This window comes from Gopherus evgoodei, unplaced genomic scaffold (genome assembly GCF_007399415.2).
Source record: "Gopherus evgoodei ecotype Sinaloan lineage unplaced genomic scaffold, rGopEvg1_v1.p scaffold_47_arrow_ctg1, whole genome shotgun sequence".
NCBI classification, from domain to species: Eukaryota; Metazoa; Chordata; order Testudines; family Testudinidae; genus Gopherus; species Gopherus evgoodei.
The window spans coordinates 1398413-1418123 of record NW_022060068.1 but is presented as its reverse complement, the minus strand read 5'-3'; the positions used below and the strand labels follow the sequence as shown (position 1 = coordinate 1418123).

Here is a 19711-nt window from a genome sequence, read left to right as displayed (position 1 = left end):
CCCTGCATCCAGTGGGGCCTCTCCAGGCTCCCCCCGGGGCCCATGCATCCGGCCCAGCCTGTCTGGGATCCCCCTGGGGCCCCTGCATCCATCCAGCCTGTCCAGGATCCCCCTGGGGCCCCTGCATCCAGCCGGGCGTGTCCGAGCTCCCCCCGGGGCCCCTGCATCCAGATGGCCTGTCTGGGCTCCTCCCGGGGCCCCTGCATCCAGCTGGGTCTGTCCGGGATCCCCCCGGGGCCCCTGCATCCAGCCGGCCTGTCCGGGCTCCCCCCGGGGCCCCTGCATCCAGCTGGGCCTGTCCGGGCTCCCCCTGGGGCTCCTGCATCCAGCCGGTCTGTCCGGGCTCCCCCTGGGGCCCCTGCATCTGGCTCAGCCTGTCCGGGCTCCCCCTGGGGCCCCTGCATCCACCTGGGCATGTCTGAGCTCCCCCCGGGGCCCCTGCATCCAGCTGGGCCTGTCCGAGCTCCCCCCGGGGCAGGGCCGCCCAGAGGATTCTGGGGGCCTGGGGCCATCAGCGGCAGGCGGCTCCGATGGACCTCCCGCAGGCGTGCCTGCAGAGGGTCCGCTGGTCCCGCGGCTCCGGTGGAGCATCCGCAGGCTCGCCTGCGAGAGGTCCACCGGAGCCGTGGGACCAGCGGACCCTCCGCAGTCATGCCTGCGGGAGGTCCACCGGAGCCGTGGGACTGGCAAGAGGCAGTCTAGAGCCAGCCCTGTTCGGCGGCGGGGGGCCCTTCTGTTCTGGGGCCCGCCGCTGAAGTGCCCCAAAGACCAGCGGCGGGGGCCCCCCGCCCGCGAATTACCGCCGAAGCGGGACCCGCAGCCGAAATGCAGCCCGCTCTTCGGTGGTAATTCGGCGGCTGGGGGCCCCCGCCGCGGGTCTTCAGGGCACTTCGGCGGCAGGTCCCTGAACGGAAGGGCCCCCCGCCGCCGAATTACCGCCAAAGACCGGGTTGCACTTCGGCGACAGGTCCCGCTTCGGCGGTAATGCGATGGCGGGGGGTCCTTCCGCCCCGGAGCGCCAGCGAATACCGGGAGCAGAAGAAACTCCGGGGTCCGGCCCTGCAAGAATTTTCTGGGGCCCCCAAGCGAGTGAAGGACCCCGCTCCAGGTGCCCCGAAAAACTCTCGTGGGGGCCCCTGCGGAGCCCAGGGCCTGGGACAAATTGCCCCTCTTGCCCCCCCTCTGGGCGGCCCTGCCCCCGGGGCCTCTGCATCCGGCCTGGCGTGTCCGGCTGAGCCAGAGCAGGGCTGTTAGAGACGCCCGTGTTCAGCCGCTTTCCACACAACCCCCAGGTCCTTCCCCAAACTGCTGCGCCCCAGGCTACAGCCCCATCTGGGAACGCACCCCCCCAGCCCCAGCTGCCCCTGCAGTTAGTCGGATTAACGCACATTACAGCACTGGCCAGGATGGGCTAGCGGCTCGCCAACGTTTGTCCTGGTGCCCCTGTCACAGCCCCCCATACATTACACCACGGTTTGAATCTTTAACACCATTAGAAATGCTGGCGGCAGAGTGGGGCTGGAGGCAGCCCTCCACTTAACCTTGTGACCCCCAGAGTTGGCCTGGCCAACCTGGGGTTCCTCAGAGGTTAACACGCGGCTCCTTGTACATGTCCCAAAACCGGGGCTGGAGCTACAGGCGCCAACTTTCCAGTGTGCCGGGGGGGGCTCACTGCTCAGACCCTGCTCTGCCACGGGCCCTGCCCCCACTCCATCCCTCCCCGCTCCCTCCCCAGAGTCTCCTGCTGACCGGGAGGTGTGGGGAGGGACGGGGTGCTGGTGGGTGGGAGGCGCTGGGAGCGGGCTGACGGGGGGCTGCTGACGTGTTACTGGGGCTCTTTGGCAATGCACATTGGGAAATTCTGGCTCCTTCTCAGGCTCAGATTGGCCGCCCGTGACGGGGTCCCAACCCCGTTTCAGAACCCATGGCCTGGGGAATACTTAGTCCTGCCCCGTGTTCAGGGGACTGGACTAGGCGACCTCGTGAGGTCCCTCCCAGCCCTACAGCGCTGTGATTCTCTGATCTTGTTCACACGAGCCTGGGACAAAGTTTCTGCAACATCTTTATGACGGCTGTGTGTGCCTCAGTTTCCCCACATGCTGCACTGTTACCTGGGGATGGGGAGCTGCTCTCAGGGCAGGCAGGGAGTCGCTTGCTGCCAGGGCCCTAACCCCACAGCAGTGCAGCATGAGAGGACAATGGCAAATCCAATTGCTGGGACGTGGAGCTAAAGCCCCCAGCTCGGGATCACAGGATGGGGAGGGGGGTTACATGGGGGTCGCGGGAAGCAGTCAGGGCTCTCACCTGGACTCTGACCAAGGAGGCCGCACAGACAGACGGACGGAGCCGGACCCGAAGGTTCCCCAGAGCCGGGCTGGGCTCGGGGCTGGCCAGGACGGACCCTGCTTCACCCTTCACTGCCCTGGGCTGCCCGACAGGCCCCTAGGCTGGGCGCCAGCTAACGAGTGAACCCGGCTGTGCCCGCGCTGGGAGTGGCCCTGCTGGGGCTGGGCGAGGGGCCCTGATCCCTGCGAGCGGCCGAGTCTCCCTCAGGGGCTGTCTCGGGGGACTTGCTGCCCGGAGCTCATGGGGGGAGGTTCAGGCTCAGAGGGCCAGTCTAGGGGGCGATGAGGCCGCGTGGCTCACCCTGGAGGCAGAGCAGGACCCCAGGGGGCTGGGCCAGTGAAGGGGCCTCCCAGAGACCGTCCCGGGGGGCACAGCCCCGACCCTGTAGGTCTGTGACAGGGGGCAAGGCTGAAAGGCAGCTTGGTGGGACAGGGCTGGGCTGGAAGGTGGGTGGCTTAGATGGGAGTTGGGCTGGAAAGTTCCTGGGTTGGACGGGGGTGGGATTGGATCAGATGGGGCGGGGCTGGAGAGGGCCGGGGTTATACAGGCGTGAGGCCAGCCCCCCATCCCCACAGTAGGGCTGGAGTCGCACCAGGGCCAGCGCGGTCGTTACCTCCTCGGAGCCGGAACCAGAGCCGAAGACGAGCAGGTCGAAGGGGATGGCGGCCACCATGTCGATGAGGAACCAGCCTTTGAAGTAGTGGATGGCAATGCGGCCCGGCTGGCTCACCACCTCCTCGTTGGAGTTGACGTAGGTGGTGCGGAAGTTGATGAGGATGTCGATGAGGAACATGATGTCCACCAGCAGGTCCACTACGGTGAGCGGGCTGCAGGAGTAGCCGCAGCTGCGCCGGATGTCCTCCTGTTCCTCGCTGAGCAGGAAGGCGGCCGAGTAAGGCGTGAAGACGGCCGTGTAGATGACCAGCAGCAGGATGAGCCAGTCCCACACTGCCTTGAAGGGGCTGTAGTGCAGGATGGTCCATCGGTGGATGCGCGGTGCCTGCAGCTTGTACTCTGGGAGCACGTCAGCCCCAAGGGACAGGACCTGTGGGGACACACGGGGCTGGGGAGCCGGGCGACAAGCCTGCCAGGCAGGGCCATGGGCATCCCGCGGCGTGCCCAGAGCCTGGCTCCCAGCATGCAAGGCTCCAGCCTGCCCGAGCCCCTGCCCGCTCCCCAAACACCACGCTGCCCACTCGGCCCCCGTCCACTCCCCAAATACCACGCTGCCCACTCGGCCCCCGCCCGCTCCCTGAGCCCGGCTCCCAGCATGCAATGCTCCAGCCTGCCCGAACCCCTGCCCGCTCCCCGAACACCACGCTGCCCGCTCAGCCCCCACCCGCTCACCAAACACCATGCCGTCTTCTTGGCCCCCGTCCACTCCCCAAACACTACGCCGCCCGCTCGGCCCCCATCCGCTCCCTGAGCCCGGCTCCCAGCATGCAATGCTGCAGCCTGCCCGAGCCCCCGCCCGCTCCCTGAGTACCACGCTGCCCGCTCAGCCCCCACCCGCTCCCCAAACACCACGCCGCCCGCTCGGCCCCCACCCGCTCACCAAACACCAAACACCACGCCGCCTGCTCAGCCCCCACCCGCTCACCAAACACCATGCCGTCTTCTTGGCCCCCGTCCACTCCCCAAACACCAAGCCGCCCGCTCAGCCCCCACCCGCTCACCAAACACCATGCCGTCTTCTTGGCCCCCGTCCACTCCCCAAACACCAAGCCGCCCGCTCAGCCCCCGCCCGCTCCCCAAACACCACGCCGCCCGCTCAGCCCCCACCCGCTCCCCAAACACCACGCCGCCCGCTCAGCCCCCGCCCGCTCCCCAAACACTACGCCGCCCGCTCGGCCCCCACCTGCTCCCCAAACACCACGCCGCCCGCTCGGCCCCCACCCGCTCCCTGAGCCCGGCTCCCAGCATGCAATGCTCCAGCCTGCCCGAGCCCCCGCCCACTCCCTGAGTACCACGCTGCCCGCTCAGCCCCCACCCGCTCCCCAAACACCACGCCGCCCGCTCGGCCCCCACCCGCTCACCAAACACCATGCCGTCTTCTTGGCCCCCGTCCACTCCCCAAACACCACGCTGCCTGCTTGGCCCCCGTCCACTCCCCAAACACCAAGCCGCCCGCTCAGCCCCCACCCGCTCACCAAACACCATGCCGTCTTCTTGGCCCCCATCCACTCCCCAAACACCACGCCGTCTTCTTGGCCCCCGTCCACTCCCCAAACACCACGCCGCCCGCTCAGCCCCCACCCGCTCGCCAAACACCACGCTGCCCACTCGGCCCCCGCCCGCTCCCTGTGCCCGACTCCCAGCATGCAATGCTCCAGCCTGCCCGAACCCCCGCCCGCTCCCTGAGCCCGGCTCCCAGCATGCAATGCTCCAGCCTGCCCGAGCCACCGCCCGCTCCCTGAGTACCATGCTGCCCACTCGGCCCCCGCCCGCTCCCTGAGCCCGGCTCCAGCATGCATTGCTCCAGCCTGCCCGAGCCACCGCCCGCTCCCTCAGCCCGGCTCCCAGCATGCAATGCTCCAGCCTGCCCGAGCCACCGCCCGCTCCCTGAGCCCGGCTCCCAGCATGCAATGCTCCAGCCTGCCCGAACCCCCGCCCGCTCCCTGAGCCCGGCTCCCAGCATGCAATGCTCCAGCCTGCCCGAGCCACCGCCCGCTTCCTGAGCCCGACTCCCAGCATGCATTGCTCCAGCCTGCCCGAGCCACCGCCCGCTCCCTGAGTACCACGCTGCCCACTCGGACCCCGTCTATTCCCTGAGCATGACACCCCCCCAAGCCTCCCCATTCCCTGAGCACGGTGCCCCCTACTGAGCCCCCACCCTGCTCCCCGAGCACGGCTCCTCCCGCTGAGCCCCCGTCCACTCCCCAAGAACGATGCCCCCATTAAGCTGATCCCCCCATTCTCTCCAGGACAGCACCCTCTGCTGAGCCCCTCTCCCTTTGGCCCAGTGCCTCCTACCGCTGCACTGACTGAGGGGGGACGGTGCCCCCAGGCCTGGTGCCTGTGTCCCTGGACTGTTCTTTGCTGCTCCCCATCTAAGAGCTGCACCCAGTGCAGGGTGGGAGCAGGGCCGGTGCTGAGAACCCCCCAGACAGACAGCCCTGCACCTCTCGAGCACCCAGGCAGTACATCAGCTCTCTCTGGAGTGTGGGGGGGTGATGGCCACACACACTGGGCCCCGGCGCAGGAGCACGGGGGCTGCCGGTGCGCCAGGAGCGTTAAGTCGGAAGCAGTTGTGCTGCTGAGCTGTGACGTTATCGATATGAACTGGGACCACATAGATCATTGTTGCAACCAAGGTCCTGTAGTGGCACCAGGGCTGCCCGGGGTGGGTGGGTGGGAATTTGCCCCAGGCCCCGCTGGGGCCCCCATGAGAATATAGTATTCTGTAGTGTTGCAACTTTTTTATGGAAAGGCCCCCCTGAATCCTCTGGGCAGCCCTGAGTGGCACCAAATCTTGTATAAAGGGGCTCAAATAAGGTGTCTAAGACAAGGTTCTGGGTTGCTGGTTATGGTTATGCTGTCTGGGTGTGTGTATTGTTTTTGTATGTAAAGTTATAAGTATTGGCGATATCCTGGCTGTGACGGTGCCCCCATAAGGCTTTATGGAATATGCTTACGAATGTCTATGTGACATAACTGGAATATGTTCTGTGCTACGTGTGCCATGTGACATCTCTCTGCAAAGGTTCTGCTCTACCGAATCTCTTCCTCCTATCTGTAGGCACGTGTCACTGGTGTATTCCAAGATCTGAATACTGGCTGGGTACTGGTTTGATTTTAAATAACTGTAGAAAGGCATTTGGGCAACTTCTTGAAAAAAGTGCACATTAAGTGCCCAATGAAAAACTATTTAAGCCAACAATGAATTTGAAGATGCCCATCCACATCTAAGCCTTCCCAGGAATGTGGCTTGGCTGGTAAAAACTGAGTCATGCATGGACATGTGACTTGCCCTGGTGACTCCAGAACTCCATCTTGGCGCTGGACTTTGCATAGGAGAGAGGAGGGGGTCTCCGCCCACAGGAGAAAGTCTATTTAAACCCCTGGGAGCCCCCTCCATTTTCTCTTCAGCTGGCTACACCCCCCAGGATACCTGAAAGAAAGTGGAACAAAGGGCAGTGACTGCAGGGGTGGGAGCGATTGCTGGACCCAGACTAGCAGGAGACTGGTCTGTAAAAGGAAGCTCACTGCAACTGGTGGGGTGTTATTTGGATTCAGTTTTCTTAGAGAGAGACTTGCATGTTCTATTTTATTTTGCTTGGTAATTCACTTTGTTCTGGCAGTTACTACTTGGAACCACTTAAATCCCACTTTCTATATTTAATGCAATCACTTTTTACTTATTAATTAACGTGGAGTATGTGTTAATACCTGGGGGAGGGGGGCAAACAGCTGTGCATCTCTCTCTATCAGTATCAGAGGGGTAGCCGTATTAGTCTGGATCTGTAAAAGCAGCAAAAAGTCCTGTGGCACCTTACAGACTAACAGATGTATTGGAGCATGAGCTTTCATGGGTGTTATAGAGGGCGAACGATTGATGAGTTTACCCTGTATAAGCTTTAAATGGGGTAAAACAGATTTATTTGGGGTTTGAACCCCACTGGGAGTTGGGCATCTGCGTGTTAGAGACAGGAACACTCCTGTGAGCTGCTTTCAGTCAAGCCTGCAGCTGTTAGGGGATGTGGGTCAGACCCGGGTCTGGGTTTGCAGCAGGCTAATGTGTCTGGCTCAAACCAGGCAGGGCACTGAAGTAAGTCCCAAACTGCCAGGGCAGGAAAGCAGGGGCAGCAGTCTGGGCACATCAGTTGGCAGCCCCAAAGGGCGTTCTGGGATCCAGCCCATTACACTCTGTATTTCAAATTTGTGCTCTGCTTCTGGATGACACCCCAGACAAGTTGATGTCAGCTCAGCTTAGCCTGCTTGATGGCCCATTAAGGACCATCAGCTACACAACTGATCCATGGAGAGAAGCAGATCTGCCTTGTGGCTCAGCAAGGCAGGGACATGCCTATGGACAGAACGCTGAGGTTTTTCCAGGCCATGTGCTGGGCAGCTTGTCTTTGGAACAAAGAAAGCAGAGACCACATGGCAAAAGACTATAAAAAGCTGCTGCATCTCCTCCATCTTTTCTTCAATCCTGCTTCTTACCTCTGGAGGGACCTTGCTACAAACTGAAGCTCTGAACAAAGGACTGAATGACCCATCCCAGGAGGGGATGTTCCAGAGACTTGATTCGAACCTGCAGTTTACTCCATCACTGCATGTAATTGATTCCATGTAACCAATTCTAGCTCTCATCTATATTTCTTTCTTTTTATGAATAAACCTTTAGATTTTAGATTCTAAAGGATTGGCAACAGCGTGATTTGTGGGTAAAATCTGACTTGTCTATTGACCTGGGTCTGGGGCTTGGTCCTTTGGGATAAGATCTGTTTGCAGGCGGCAGCCATTGCTCGCATGCTCCCTTGAACGTTCCCAGGCAGACTTCTCATGTGGATCGGAGTCTCCCAAGGCCTATTGTCAGTTAAGTGTTTCTTGATCGGGCACTGAACTTGCAAATTCCCTTCTCAAGAAGCTGACCAAAATGGCTACTTAGGCCACGTCCAGACTACCCGCCGTATCGGCGGGTTAAAATCGATCCCCGAGCGCGCTTATATCGATTCCGGAACTCCATCAACCCCAGCGGAGTTCCGGAATCGACAGGGAGAGCCGCGAACATCGATCCCGCGCCGTCTGGACGGGTGAGTAATCCGATCTTAGATATTCGACTTCAGCTACGTTATTCACAGAAATGATACACCCATACAGACGGCACAATCATACCCAGAAAACCAGAGCCTTTCCACTGACACCTCACACGACAACCTTTGCACAATATTTGCTCCAAATGTATAACAGTGGTTGCACCAATGATCTGTAAGGTCACAGGTTATATTAATAACGTCACAGTGACCCAAGTGCTTTCAACAGTAGATTTACAAGACAGAGAAAGGCGACAGGCTTCTCTGAATGTAGTAATAAAAGTATTCACCAGCCTCACTACTTGGATCCACCCTCTCTTGATGGTACCTTCCAAAGCCAGAAATAACGGCTGCAGTAATTTTAAGACAACAGCCAAGAATCGCTCATGAGAAAGCCAGTGAGTTTCCCAGGTTGGACTAATCTGAACTTCAATCCCAGCGTATCTTCTATTTATTTCCAAGACGCTGAGTCCTTTTGGACTCTTGCTGAAAAAGAGTATAAAAAAGCCATTAAATGTATGGCTTTTTAATGTCTTTTGAAGATTCTGCAGCTTGTCCTAGTGCTAGTTGGAGTAGGTGGCCTCTGCAGTGTGTATAGGAGAGATTAGGGTTACACTTTTCTCTGAGCAAAGCTTGTATCCACCATGTCTTCCAGAGAAGTTTGCAGCTCCATCAGATGCACAAGCAGCCATCTGTTTGGGGTCCAATCGACAAGCATTTAACTCTTGTAAGATGTCACAGATGCAGCCGATGTGTCTTCTATAACCTGAACATCTAGAAACCACATCTACTGGCCTACCCCTGACATCAAGATAACATACGCCATGACTTAACACTTGATGTCCATTTGCATCAGTGCATTCATCAGCCATGTATGCATATCGAATACAGTGAGAGAGGTCTTCACATTTCCATTGCTGAGTCTTTCGCTGTTGCACTGCATTTTTCTAGCCAGTCAGATGAGTTTCTTGCAGAAAGACAGCAAGCGTTTGAGGTCTTGTTCGGAACCAGTGTTCAGCTTCAGGATGAACAAGTGACAATGCCCTTAACATTGGCCTCCAGTTTGTAGTGTGCGGTATCTCTTGCTTAAATAGGACGTAGGATGCCACAGCCTTGTTTCGTTCACATAAACTGAGTCGTGTCTCCACCATTCTTAACAGCCTCATTAAGTTCTACAATTGGCTTTGATAGTGACTGGCTGATAAGGCTTTCTGCATGTCGATGCAGTCCAGAGGCTTGGTGTTTTCCAGCCTTTTCATATAGGTTGCCAGTATTGGCTTAGCTGATCAGTCTGGCAAACCAAGATCCTCCACTTTTACTATATACATCCATGGTATGCTCACACCGTGAATACTGTGTGCAGGTCTGGTTACCCCAGCTCAAAAAAGAGATATTGGAATTGGAAATGGTACAGAGAAAGGCAACAAAAATGATTAGGGGTGTGGAACAGATTCTGTAGGTGGAGAATCCTAGAATCTCAGGGTTGGAAGGGACCTCAGGAGGTATCTAGTCCAACCCCCTGCTCAAAGCAGGACCAAGCCTCAGACAGATTTTTGCCCCAGTTCCCTAAATGGTCCCCTCAAGGGTTGAACCTGGGTTTAGCAGGCCAATGCTCAAACCGCTGAGCTCTCCCTCCGCCCAAGAGATTAATAAAACTGGGACTTGTCAGCTTGGAAAAGAGACGACTAAGGGGGATACGATAGAGGCTTATAAAATATTGATTGGTGTGGAGAGAGTGAATAGAGAAGAGTTATTTACCCCTTCACTTAACACAAGAACGAGGGGTCACCCAACGAAATGAATAGGCAGCAGGTTTAAAACAAACCAAAGGCAGTATTTCTTCACACAACACACAGTCACCCGTGGAACTTTTTGCCAGGGATATTGTGAAGCCCAAAATTATAACAGGGTTCAAGAAAGTACTAGATAAGTTCATGGAGGTTAGGTCCATCAATGGCTATTAGCCAGGGTGCTCAGGGATACAACCCCATGCTCTGGGTGTTCGTAGCCTCTGTCTGCCAGAAGCTGGGAGTGAATGACGGGGTGGATCGTTCGATGATTCTCTGTTCAGTTCATTCTCTCTGATACACCTGGAATAGTCACTGTTGGAAGATAGGATACTGGAATAGATGGACCATTGATCTGACCCAGTATGGCCGTTCTTACATAAAAATAATTATAATACTAAAAAAATATAGTACCAAAACTCCCCAAGATAATGACCTCTTGAAATAGCGATGCTATGAGATAATAACCTTGGCAAATAATGCACTTTTAAAATCTTGGCCTACTAGGAAATGTATTTACATAAGTTTCCCAGTTACAAATCTAACATTGTGGAGTGAAGTTGTAGATAAATCTCTGCATTAAGCATCTTCACATAACTTTCATATGACTTTGTATTACGCCTCTATTCATACAACTTTGTGTCAGATCCTTATATAGAAAACTTTGTACTGAGCCTTGGTATAATGTTAAAAAGAAAGTCTTTTCCCTAGGAATAGAATAAGATCCATCCCCCTCTTTAATCAATTGACCTATTGAATGAACGAGGTGTGGATGAGCCAGGCGTGGAAGGCAGCACCTCCACACAGCTGCAACCCTTGGAGAGGGGCTGGGAGCCAGACCCAAGGACAATAAAACATGTCAAGTGAGCTCCCTGAAGAAGAGCAGACACACTGATGGCCTCAGGGGGTGGGGGGTGTTAGAAGCCAGCAAAGAATCCTGTGGCACCTTATAGACTAACAGACGTTTTGGAGCATGAGCTTTCGTGGGTGAATACCCACTTCTTCAGATGCATGTGGTGGAAATTTCCAGGGGCAGGTGTATATATGTGTGCTAGCAAGCTAGAGATAACGGGGTCAGTTCAATCAGGGAGGATGAGGCCCTGTTCTAGTAGTTGAGGTGTGAAAACCAAGAGAGGAGAAACTGGTTCTGTAGTTGGCAAGCCATTCACAGTCTTTGTTCAATCCTGAGCTGATGGTGTCAAATTTGCAGATGAACTGAAGCTCAGCAGTTTCTCTTTGAAGTCTGGTCCTGAAGTTTTTTTGCTGCAGGATGGCCACCTTAAGGTCTGCTACAGTGTGGCCAGAGAGGTTGAAATGCTCTCCTACAGGTTTTTGTATATTGCCATTCCTAATGTCTGATTTGTGTCCATTTATCCTTTTCCGTAGAGACTGTCCAGTTTGGCCGATGTACATAGCAGAGGGGCATTGCTGGCATATGATGGCATATATTACATTGGTGGATGTGCAGGTGAATGAACCAGTGATGGTGTGGCTGATCTGGTTAGGTCCTGTGATGGTGTCGCTGGTGTAGATATGTGGGCAGAGTTGGCATCGAGGTTTGTTGCATGGATTGGTTCCTGAGCTAGAGTTATTATGGTGCGGTGTGCAGTTACTGGTGAGAATATGTTTCAGGTTGTCTGTGGGCAAGGACTGGCCTGCCACCCAAGGCCTGTGAAAGTGGGATCATTGTCCAGGATGGGTTGTAGATCCTTGATGATGCGTTGGAGGGGTTTTAGCTGGGGGCTGTATGTGATGGCCAGTGGAGTTCTGTTGGTTTCTTTCTTGGGTTTGTCTTGCAGTAGGAGGCTTCTGGGTACATGTCTGGCTCTGTTGATCTGTTTCCTTATTTCCTCATGCGGGTATTGTAGTTTTGAGAATGCTTGGTAGAGATTTGGTAGGTGTTGGTCTCTGTCTGAGGGGTTAGAGCAGATGCGGTTGTACCTCAGTGCTTGTTGTAGACAATGGATCGTGTGATGTGTCCAGGATGGAAGCTGGAGGCATGAAGGTAGGCATAGCAGTCGGTAGGTTTTCGATATACGGTGGTGTTAATGTGACCATCACTTATTTGCACCGTGGTGTCAAGAAAGTGGACCTCCCGTGTAGATTGGTCCAGGCTGAGGTTGATGGTGGGGTGGAAGCTGTTGAAATCGGGAGGTCCACTTTCTTGACACCACGGTGCAAATAAGTGATGGTCAAATTAACACCACCCTATATCGAAAACCTACCGACCGCTATGCCTATCTTCATGCCTCCATAGGATTCTTTGCTGCTTTTACAGATCCAGACTAACACGGCTACCCCTCTGATACTTAGAAGCCAGCACCTTCTTTTGAAACACCCTCTTTAAGGGCAGTGGGACAACACCCAGAAGGAAGCAGCACAAAGGACCAATGGACACACAGATTTTGTATCTGGTACAGATTTGCATGAGAAGGAAGCTGCTATAAATGTGAGGTGTCTTGCAGAGGACCCGAGGTCTCGCCTTGTCAGTATGGAGCATTGATCCAGCTCCACCATCTCTCCCATCTAACTCACCTGGTCAGTGCAGTTAAGAGAGAGAGAGAGAGAGAGAGAGAGAGAGAGAGAGAGAGAGAGAGAGAGAGAGAGTGTGTGTGTGTGTGTGTGTGTGTGTGTGTGTGTGTGTGTGTGTGTGTGTGTGTGTGTGTGTGTGTGATAGATCATATGCAGATGATACAGTGTGGATTGCTACATGTACTACCAATAAATGTGGCGCTTTGCCTTATTCCCCCTGAAAAGATCCTGGGCAATAATTTAAAAACAAGTCACTAAAACATAGTCCAATGCTCTGGCCACGGCTGTTCGTTGTGCCACCGTTCACTCCACCGCTCTGTTGCCAATGGCCCTGCACAGTCACCTTCTGCTGCCACCTGCCCCTGTGACCTCTGCGAGTTGGTCTCCTGCGGTTCCAGCAGCTGTCAGTGATTTCAGCTGAGCTCTCAGTGGGGGAACCTCGCTCGCTGCTAGGGCAGACTGGGCTGTCTCTTCCACAGGAACACTGTCCCACCACAGGACTGAGCACTTAGACCTGATCGTCAGTGATTTCAGCTGCAGTGGTCACTGAACAGAACAAGAGACTCTCTATGGAGCCTAATCAGCTCTGTCTTTAAACAGTGGAGAGGGGCAGGTCAAATAGTGCCTGTGACTCTGAGGCAGAGCCCACCCCACCGAACAAAACCCCAGTCCCCCCCCCCACTGGCATCTGCCATCCAAACCTCCTGCTTAGCAAGGGCAGTTCAGTTGTGGGTGACAAGTGCTTAATTTGTAATGAAAGAGGTGCCGGGCTCTGAACCACCAGGCCCAGAGGTGCCAGGGCTCTGAACCGCCAGGCCCGGAGGTGCCGGGCTCTGAACCGCCAGGCCCGGAGGTGCCGGGCTCTGAACCACCAGGCCCGGAGGTGCCGGGCTCTGAACCACCAGGCCCAGAGGTGCCAGGGCTCTGAACCGCCAGGCCTAGAGGTGCCAGGGCTCTGAACCGCCAGGCCCAGAGGTGCCGGGGCTCTGAACCGCCAGGCCCGGAGGTGCCGGGGCTCTGAACCACCAGGCCCGGAGGTGCCGGGCTCTGAACCGCCAGGCCCGGAGGTGCCGGGGCTCTGAACCGCCAGGCCCGGAGGTGCCGGGGCTATGAACCGCCAGGCCCGGAGGTGCCGGGGCTCTGAACCGCCAGGCCCGGAGGTGCCGGGCTCTGAACCGCCAGGCCCGGAGGTGCCAGGGCTCTGAACCGCCAGGCCCGGAGGTGCCAGGGCTCTGAACCGCCAGGCCCGGAGGTGCCAGGGCTCTGAACTGCCAGGCCCGGAGGTGCCGGGCTCTGAACCGCCAGGCCCGGAGGTGCCGGGGCTCTGAACCGCCAGGCCCGGAGGTGCCGGGCTCTGAACCGCCAGGCCCGGAGGTGCCGGGCTCTGAACCGCCAGGCCCGGAGGTGCCGGGCTCTGAACCGCCAGGCCCGGAGGTGCCGGGCTCTGAACCACCAGGCCCAGAGGTGCCAGGGCTCTGAACCGCCAGGCCTAGAGGTGCCAGGGCTCTGAAGGTGCCAGGGCTCTGAACCGCCAGGCCCGGAGGTGCCAGGGCTCTGAACCACCAGGGCCGGAGGTGCCAGGGCTCTGAACCACCAGGCCCGGAGGTGCCAGGGCTCTGAACCGCCAGGCCCGGAGGTGCCGGGCTCTGAACCGCCGAGTCTGGAGGTGCCGGGGCTCAGCCCTGCCAAGCCTGGAGGTGCCAGGGCTCTGAACGGCTGAGTCTGGAGGTGCCGGGGCTCAGCCCTGCCAAGCCCAAGCACAAATTAAGCACTGAGGAGACCCCCTCAGTCAGGCAGGCGACACACAGATCTGCTGCCCTTCACTCGTACAATGAGGAGAACTTTTCATGACCCCACGTTCAGCACTAAAGTGATTGGAACCCAACACCAGGCAGAGCTGATCACCTGGGCAGCAGAGCTGTCTGCTGGGTACCTGGGCAGAGCAGGTGAGTTCATGTAAACACAGCCTGGTCCTGCAGCCTTCCCCCTCCCCTGGCTCAGCACCCGCTGTTAGCCCGTGGCCGAGAGAGCCAACACCCATGTGCTGCCATTGTCACAAATGAGCTGTGTGCGGATGGGAGTCTTCGGTCGCACTGTTCAAAGCATTCTGGTCGCTCAGGATAAGTATTTTCTCATACACTGAATCTGCTTTTCACCTGTTTGTTGATGTTTCAATTTCTGACTAAATTGGCAACGTTGCATGAAACTGGAGGGCGGGGGGAGCTTGGGGAAATTCGGGGGGTGTAGGAAATCCCTGCCCCTGGGTACAATGGCTGGAGAGTGCTGGCTCTGCCCCGGCGGATGCGTTGGGATAGCGTGTTGGTTCCTGGTCGCTGTCCCTTTAAGGACGGGATGGGGTAGGGGTGGGGGGTGGAACGGGACAGACTGTTTGCAGGAGGCAGGGGGAAGGATTGGGCCGGGGGGGGCCCAATGGGCAGAACTCCATTCTCCACAGAGCCCCCCCCCCATGTTGCTGGCCTCGGGGCAGCACTGGGGGACTCTGCCCACGACCCAGCGTCCCAGGGCCACACAAGGTGGGCACCCAGCAGAGGGCACCAGCCAGCCATGCCACCCCAGGGCCCCCGCCAAGCTGTGCCCCGGCCGGGGGGTTGGGGCTGCCACAGGCCAGGCCTGCCAGCACCGGGGACAAGGCCTGACGCCAGAGAGGAGGGCTACACGCAAATGAGGGTCCATATGCAAATCAGCTCATTATAGAATTTGCATAAACATCACACCCTGGCTGCACAACACCAGCAGATTCGCTGCTGAGGCACAGACGGTCAGACCCCTCCCTGCAGGAACGGTGGCACCTAGGGTCCCACAGCTGCAGTACTACAGCCCCTCCCCAGGGACTCGACCCCCTCCCCGCAGCATCAACGCTAGTGCCCCTCTCCCAGGTACTCCCCCCCAGCAGCATCAGTACTACAGCCCCTCCCCCAGGTACTCATCCATCCTGCAGCATCAACGCTAGTGCCTCTCCCCCAGGTACTCCCCCCCAGCAGCATCAGTACTACAGCCCCTCCCCCAGGTACTCATCCATCCTGCAGCATCAACGCTAGTGCCTCTCCCCCAGGTACTCCCCCCCAGCAGCATCAACGCTAGTGCCCCTCTCCCAGGTACTCCCCCCAGCAGCATCAATACTACAGCCCCTCCCCCAGGTACTCATCCATCCTGCAGCATCAATGCTACTGCCCCTCCCCCAGGTACTTGACCTCCCCCCTGCAGCATCAATGCTACAGCCCCTCCCCCAGGTACTCCCCCCTGCAGCATCAATACAACAGCCCCTCCCCCAGGTACTCATCCATCCTGCAGCATCAATGCTACTGCCCCTCCCCCAGGTACTTGACCTCCCCCCTGCAGCATCAATGCTACAACCCCTCCCCCAGATACTTGCCTCCTGCATCAATACTACAGCCCCTTCTCAGGTACTCACCCCCCCGCAGCATCAATACTACAGCCCCTCTCCCAGGTACTCACCCACCCCTAGCTGCATCCCCCACAGGTACGTTACTACACCCCCCCCGGGGTACTTGCCCTGCCCAGCAGTACAGGTGGTCACTCACCCGCAGGGTAACTGGTGCTTGTCAGCATGTGGCTGCAGATGTATTGCACTCAGGTGACCCCCCCAGCAGTACTGAGGTGGGGGGGTGGGGAGGCTATTTAAATAGCGACTGAAGATCTACTTTCTCCAGTCTGCATCTGCCCTGAAGCCAGGGTGTCACGGAGTGTGGGGGACTCAGGGCCCTGCACCCCACGTCCTGCGATTCCCCAGGGCTCTCACCCAGCCAGTAACACAGAAGGGTTATGAGACGACAGGACACAGTCCCAAGCAGGGCCCCTCAGCCAGGTCCCTCTGGGGGGCAGGGAGCTTAGACCCCAGACTTGGGGTTCCTGCCTCTTCCCAGCCAGCCCCAAACTGAAACCAAAACCCCTCCAGCTGGCTCACCCAGCCGCCCCCCCGGCTCCTCCTCCAGCCTTTGTCCCTTTCCCAGGCAAAGGTGTCAGCTGGCCCCAGCCCCCTCCAGGCTCAGGTGACAGGCCCAGGTACCGTCCCTCACCTAGAGTCACCCCCTGGTATCCCACCGCCAACGCAGACAGTCCCAGTAAAACTCCCCTGCGACATCCCCAGGTCGATCCGCCCCACTCCCTGCTCCGGCACACGTGGTGACGGCCCAAGGCCCAGCCGCGGTCTGCAGGGACGACCGTGTCGCGGCCACTACTCTCCCACCCTGAGCCAAGGCCACGATGCTCGTCGCTGTGCTGCGGGCTGTGGAGACTGAGTGTGAGCGGAGGCTGGAGGGCCGTCCCCATTCCGCCGAGGGCACGAGGAACAGATCTACCTAGCGCGCCGAATGCAGCCTGACGAGTACAGGAACAAATCCAGGCAAGTCAATACCTGAGACAGCCGGGGGGGCGGGGGGCAGGGCCTTTCAAGCCACCTTCTCCTTGAGGGCCTGGGCATATGCAGAGTCTGTCATGGAGATTCCCCGACCTGGGCAGCTCCGGAGCCGGGGCCGGGGCAGAGCTCCGTGGCCACGCGGCTGCGCAGCGTGTGGGGAACTGAGCTCAGCATGGATTTGTCAAGAAGAAATCGTCTCCCACCAGCCTGGTGGCTTCTGCGAGAGGCACCAAGCCCTGCGGGTGGGGAGAAGTGGGAGATGTGCTGTTGATCGACTTTAGTAAGGCTTGTGATGCTGTCACACGTGACCTTCTCATAAACAACCTAGATGGAGCTACTACAAGGTGGGTGCAGAACTGGCGGGAAAGCCGTCCCCAGGGAGTCGTTCTCACTGGGTCACAGCCAGGCTGGAAGGGCAGAACGAGTGGGGTCCCGCAGGGATGACGGATTTAGCTCATGGCACAGAGCGCACTAAGGGCTTGGCGACACTTGCAGGTTACAGCACATTAAAGAGCCCCGTGTGCCCTAGCTCGCTACCCGTCCACACTGGCAAGGTCTGGGGCGGTGGGGGGCGGTGTCACGGCAGGTCGGGATGTGTACCCAGAGGGCAGAGGGCAGGGAGCAGTGTCATGGCGGCGCTGGGTGTGTATCCGGGGGGCGGTGTCACGGCGGCGCTGGGTGCGTCCCCAGGGGGCGGTGTCACGGCGGCATTGGGTGCGTCCCCGGGGGGCGGTGTCACGGCGGCACTGGGTGAGGACCCGGGGGGCGGTGTCACAGTGGCACTGCGTGAGTACCCGGGGGAGCGGTGTCACGGTAGCGTTGGGTTGCGTCCCCCAGGGGGCGGTGTCACGGCGGCGCTGGGTGCGTCCCTGGGGTCAGGAGGTGGCGTCACAGTGGGTGGTGGTACAATACCCAGGGGCGGGGGCGGTGTTACGGCAGCACTGGGTGTGTACCGGGGGGGCGGGTGTCACGGCAGCGCTGGGTGCGTCCCTTGGGGGGCGGTGTCACGGCAGTGCTGGGTGCGTCCTCGGGGGGCGGTGTACGGCGGCGCTGGGTGCGTCCCCGGGGGGCGGTGTCACGGGCGGAGCTGGGTGCGTCCCTGGGGGGCGGTGTCACGGCGGTGCTGGGTGCGTCCTCGGGGGGCGGTGTCATGGCGGCGCTGGGTGCATCCCCGGGGGGCGGTGTCACGGCGGCGCTGGGTGCGTCCCGGGGGGCGGTGTCACGGCAGTGCTGGGTGCGTCCTCGGGGGGGCGGTGTCACGGCGGCACTGGGTGCGTCCCCGGGGGGCGGTGTCACGGCGGCGCTGGGTGCGTCCCTGGGGGGCGGTGTCACGGCAGTGCTGGGTGCGTCCTCGGGGGGCGGTGTCACGGCGGCGCTGGGTGCGTACTCGGGGGGCGGAGTCACGGTGGCGCTAGGTGTGTACCTGGGGGGTGGTGTCACGGCGGCGCTGGGTGCGTCCCCGGGGGGCGGTGTCACGGTGGCGCTAGGTGTGTACCTGGGGGGTGGTGTCACGGCGGCGCTGGGTGCGTACCTGGGGGGCGGTGTCATGGCAGGTCAGGGCTAGGACCCGGGGGGCGGTGTCATGGCGGCGCTGGGTGCGTATCCGGGAGGCGGTGTCATGGCGGTGCTGGGTGCGTACCCGGGAGGCGGTGTCACGGTGGCGCTAGGTGTGTACCTGGGGGGCGGTGTCATGGCGGCGCTGGGTGTGTATCCGGGGGGCGGTGTCACGGCGGCGCTGGGTGCGTCCCCAGGGGGCGGTGTCACGGCGGCATTGGGTGCGTCCCCGGGGGGCGGTGTCACGGCGGCACTGGGTGAGGACCCGGGGGGGCGGTGTCACAGTGGCACTGCGTGAGTACCCGGGGGAGCGGTGTCACGGTAGCGTTGGGTGCGTCCCCAGGGGGCGGTGTCACGGCGGCGCTGGGTGCGTCCCTGGGGTCAGGAGGTGGCGTCACAGTGGGTGGTGGTACATACCCAGGGGCGGGGGCGGTGTTACGGCAGCACTGGGTGTGTACCGGGGGGGCGGTGTCACGGCAGCGCTGGGTGCGTCCCTGGGGGGCGGTGTCACGGCAGTGCTGGGTGCGTCCTCGGGGGGCGGTGTCACGGCGGCGCTGGGTGCGTCCCCGGGGGGCGGTGTCACGGCGGCGCTGGGTGCGTCCCTGGGGGGCGGTGTCACGGCGGTGCTGGGTGCGTCCTCGGGGGGCGGTGTCATGGCGGCGCTGGGTGCGTCCCCGGGGGGCGGTGTCACGGCGGCGCTGGGTGCGTCCCTGGGGGGCGGTGTCACGGCGGCGCTGGGTGCGTCCCCGGGGGGCGGTGTCACGGCGGCGCTGGGTGCGTCCCTGGGGGGCGGTGTCACGGCGGCGCTGGGTGCGTCCTCGGGGGGCGGTGTCACGGCGGCACTGGGTGCGTCCCCGGGGGGCGGTGTCACGGCGGCGCTGGGTGCGTCCCTGGGGGCAGCGGGCGGTGTCACGGCGGTGCTGGGTGTGTACCGGGGGGGCGGTGTCACGGCAGGTCAGGGCTAGTACCCGGGGGGCGGTGTCACGGCGGTGCTGGGTGTGTACCGGGGGGGCGGGGGGTGGTGTCACGGCAGCGCTGGGTGCGTCCCTGGGGGCAGCGGGCGGTGTCACGGCGGTGCTGGGTGTGTACCGGGGGGGGCGGTGTCATGGCAAGTCAGGGCTAGTACCCGGGGGGCGGTGTCACAGTGGCACTGGGTTTGTACCCGGGGGGGCGGTGTCACGGCAGCACTGGGGGCGTCCCCGGGATCAGGAGGTGGCGTCACAGCGGTGCGGGATGCATACCCGGGCGCGGGTTCCAGTCGTCTTGCAGCAGGCACTGACATGGTTCCCCCCAGGTGTAGGCGCCCAGCTCAGACGCTGGAGGGTTTTGCCTGA

At 60.0% G+C, this 19711-nt stretch overlaps 1 protein-coding gene across 5 annotated transcripts in view; it reads right to left on the bottom strand.

The window, feature by feature from the left end:
- The window catches only part of KCNH2 (potassium voltage-gated channel subfamily H member 2), a 188505-nt gene that overhangs the window by 38581 nt on the left and 130213 nt on the right, over positions 1-19711 (bottom strand). For all 5 annotated transcript variants that reach the window (XM_030546581.1, XM_030546582.1, XM_030546586.1 and 2 more), the window contains one exon: positions 2960-3391. In XM_030546581.1, the coding sequence (XP_030402441.1) occupies positions 2960-3391 (432 nt within the window). The remainder of the gene's footprint in view (positions 1-2959; positions 3392-19711) is intronic.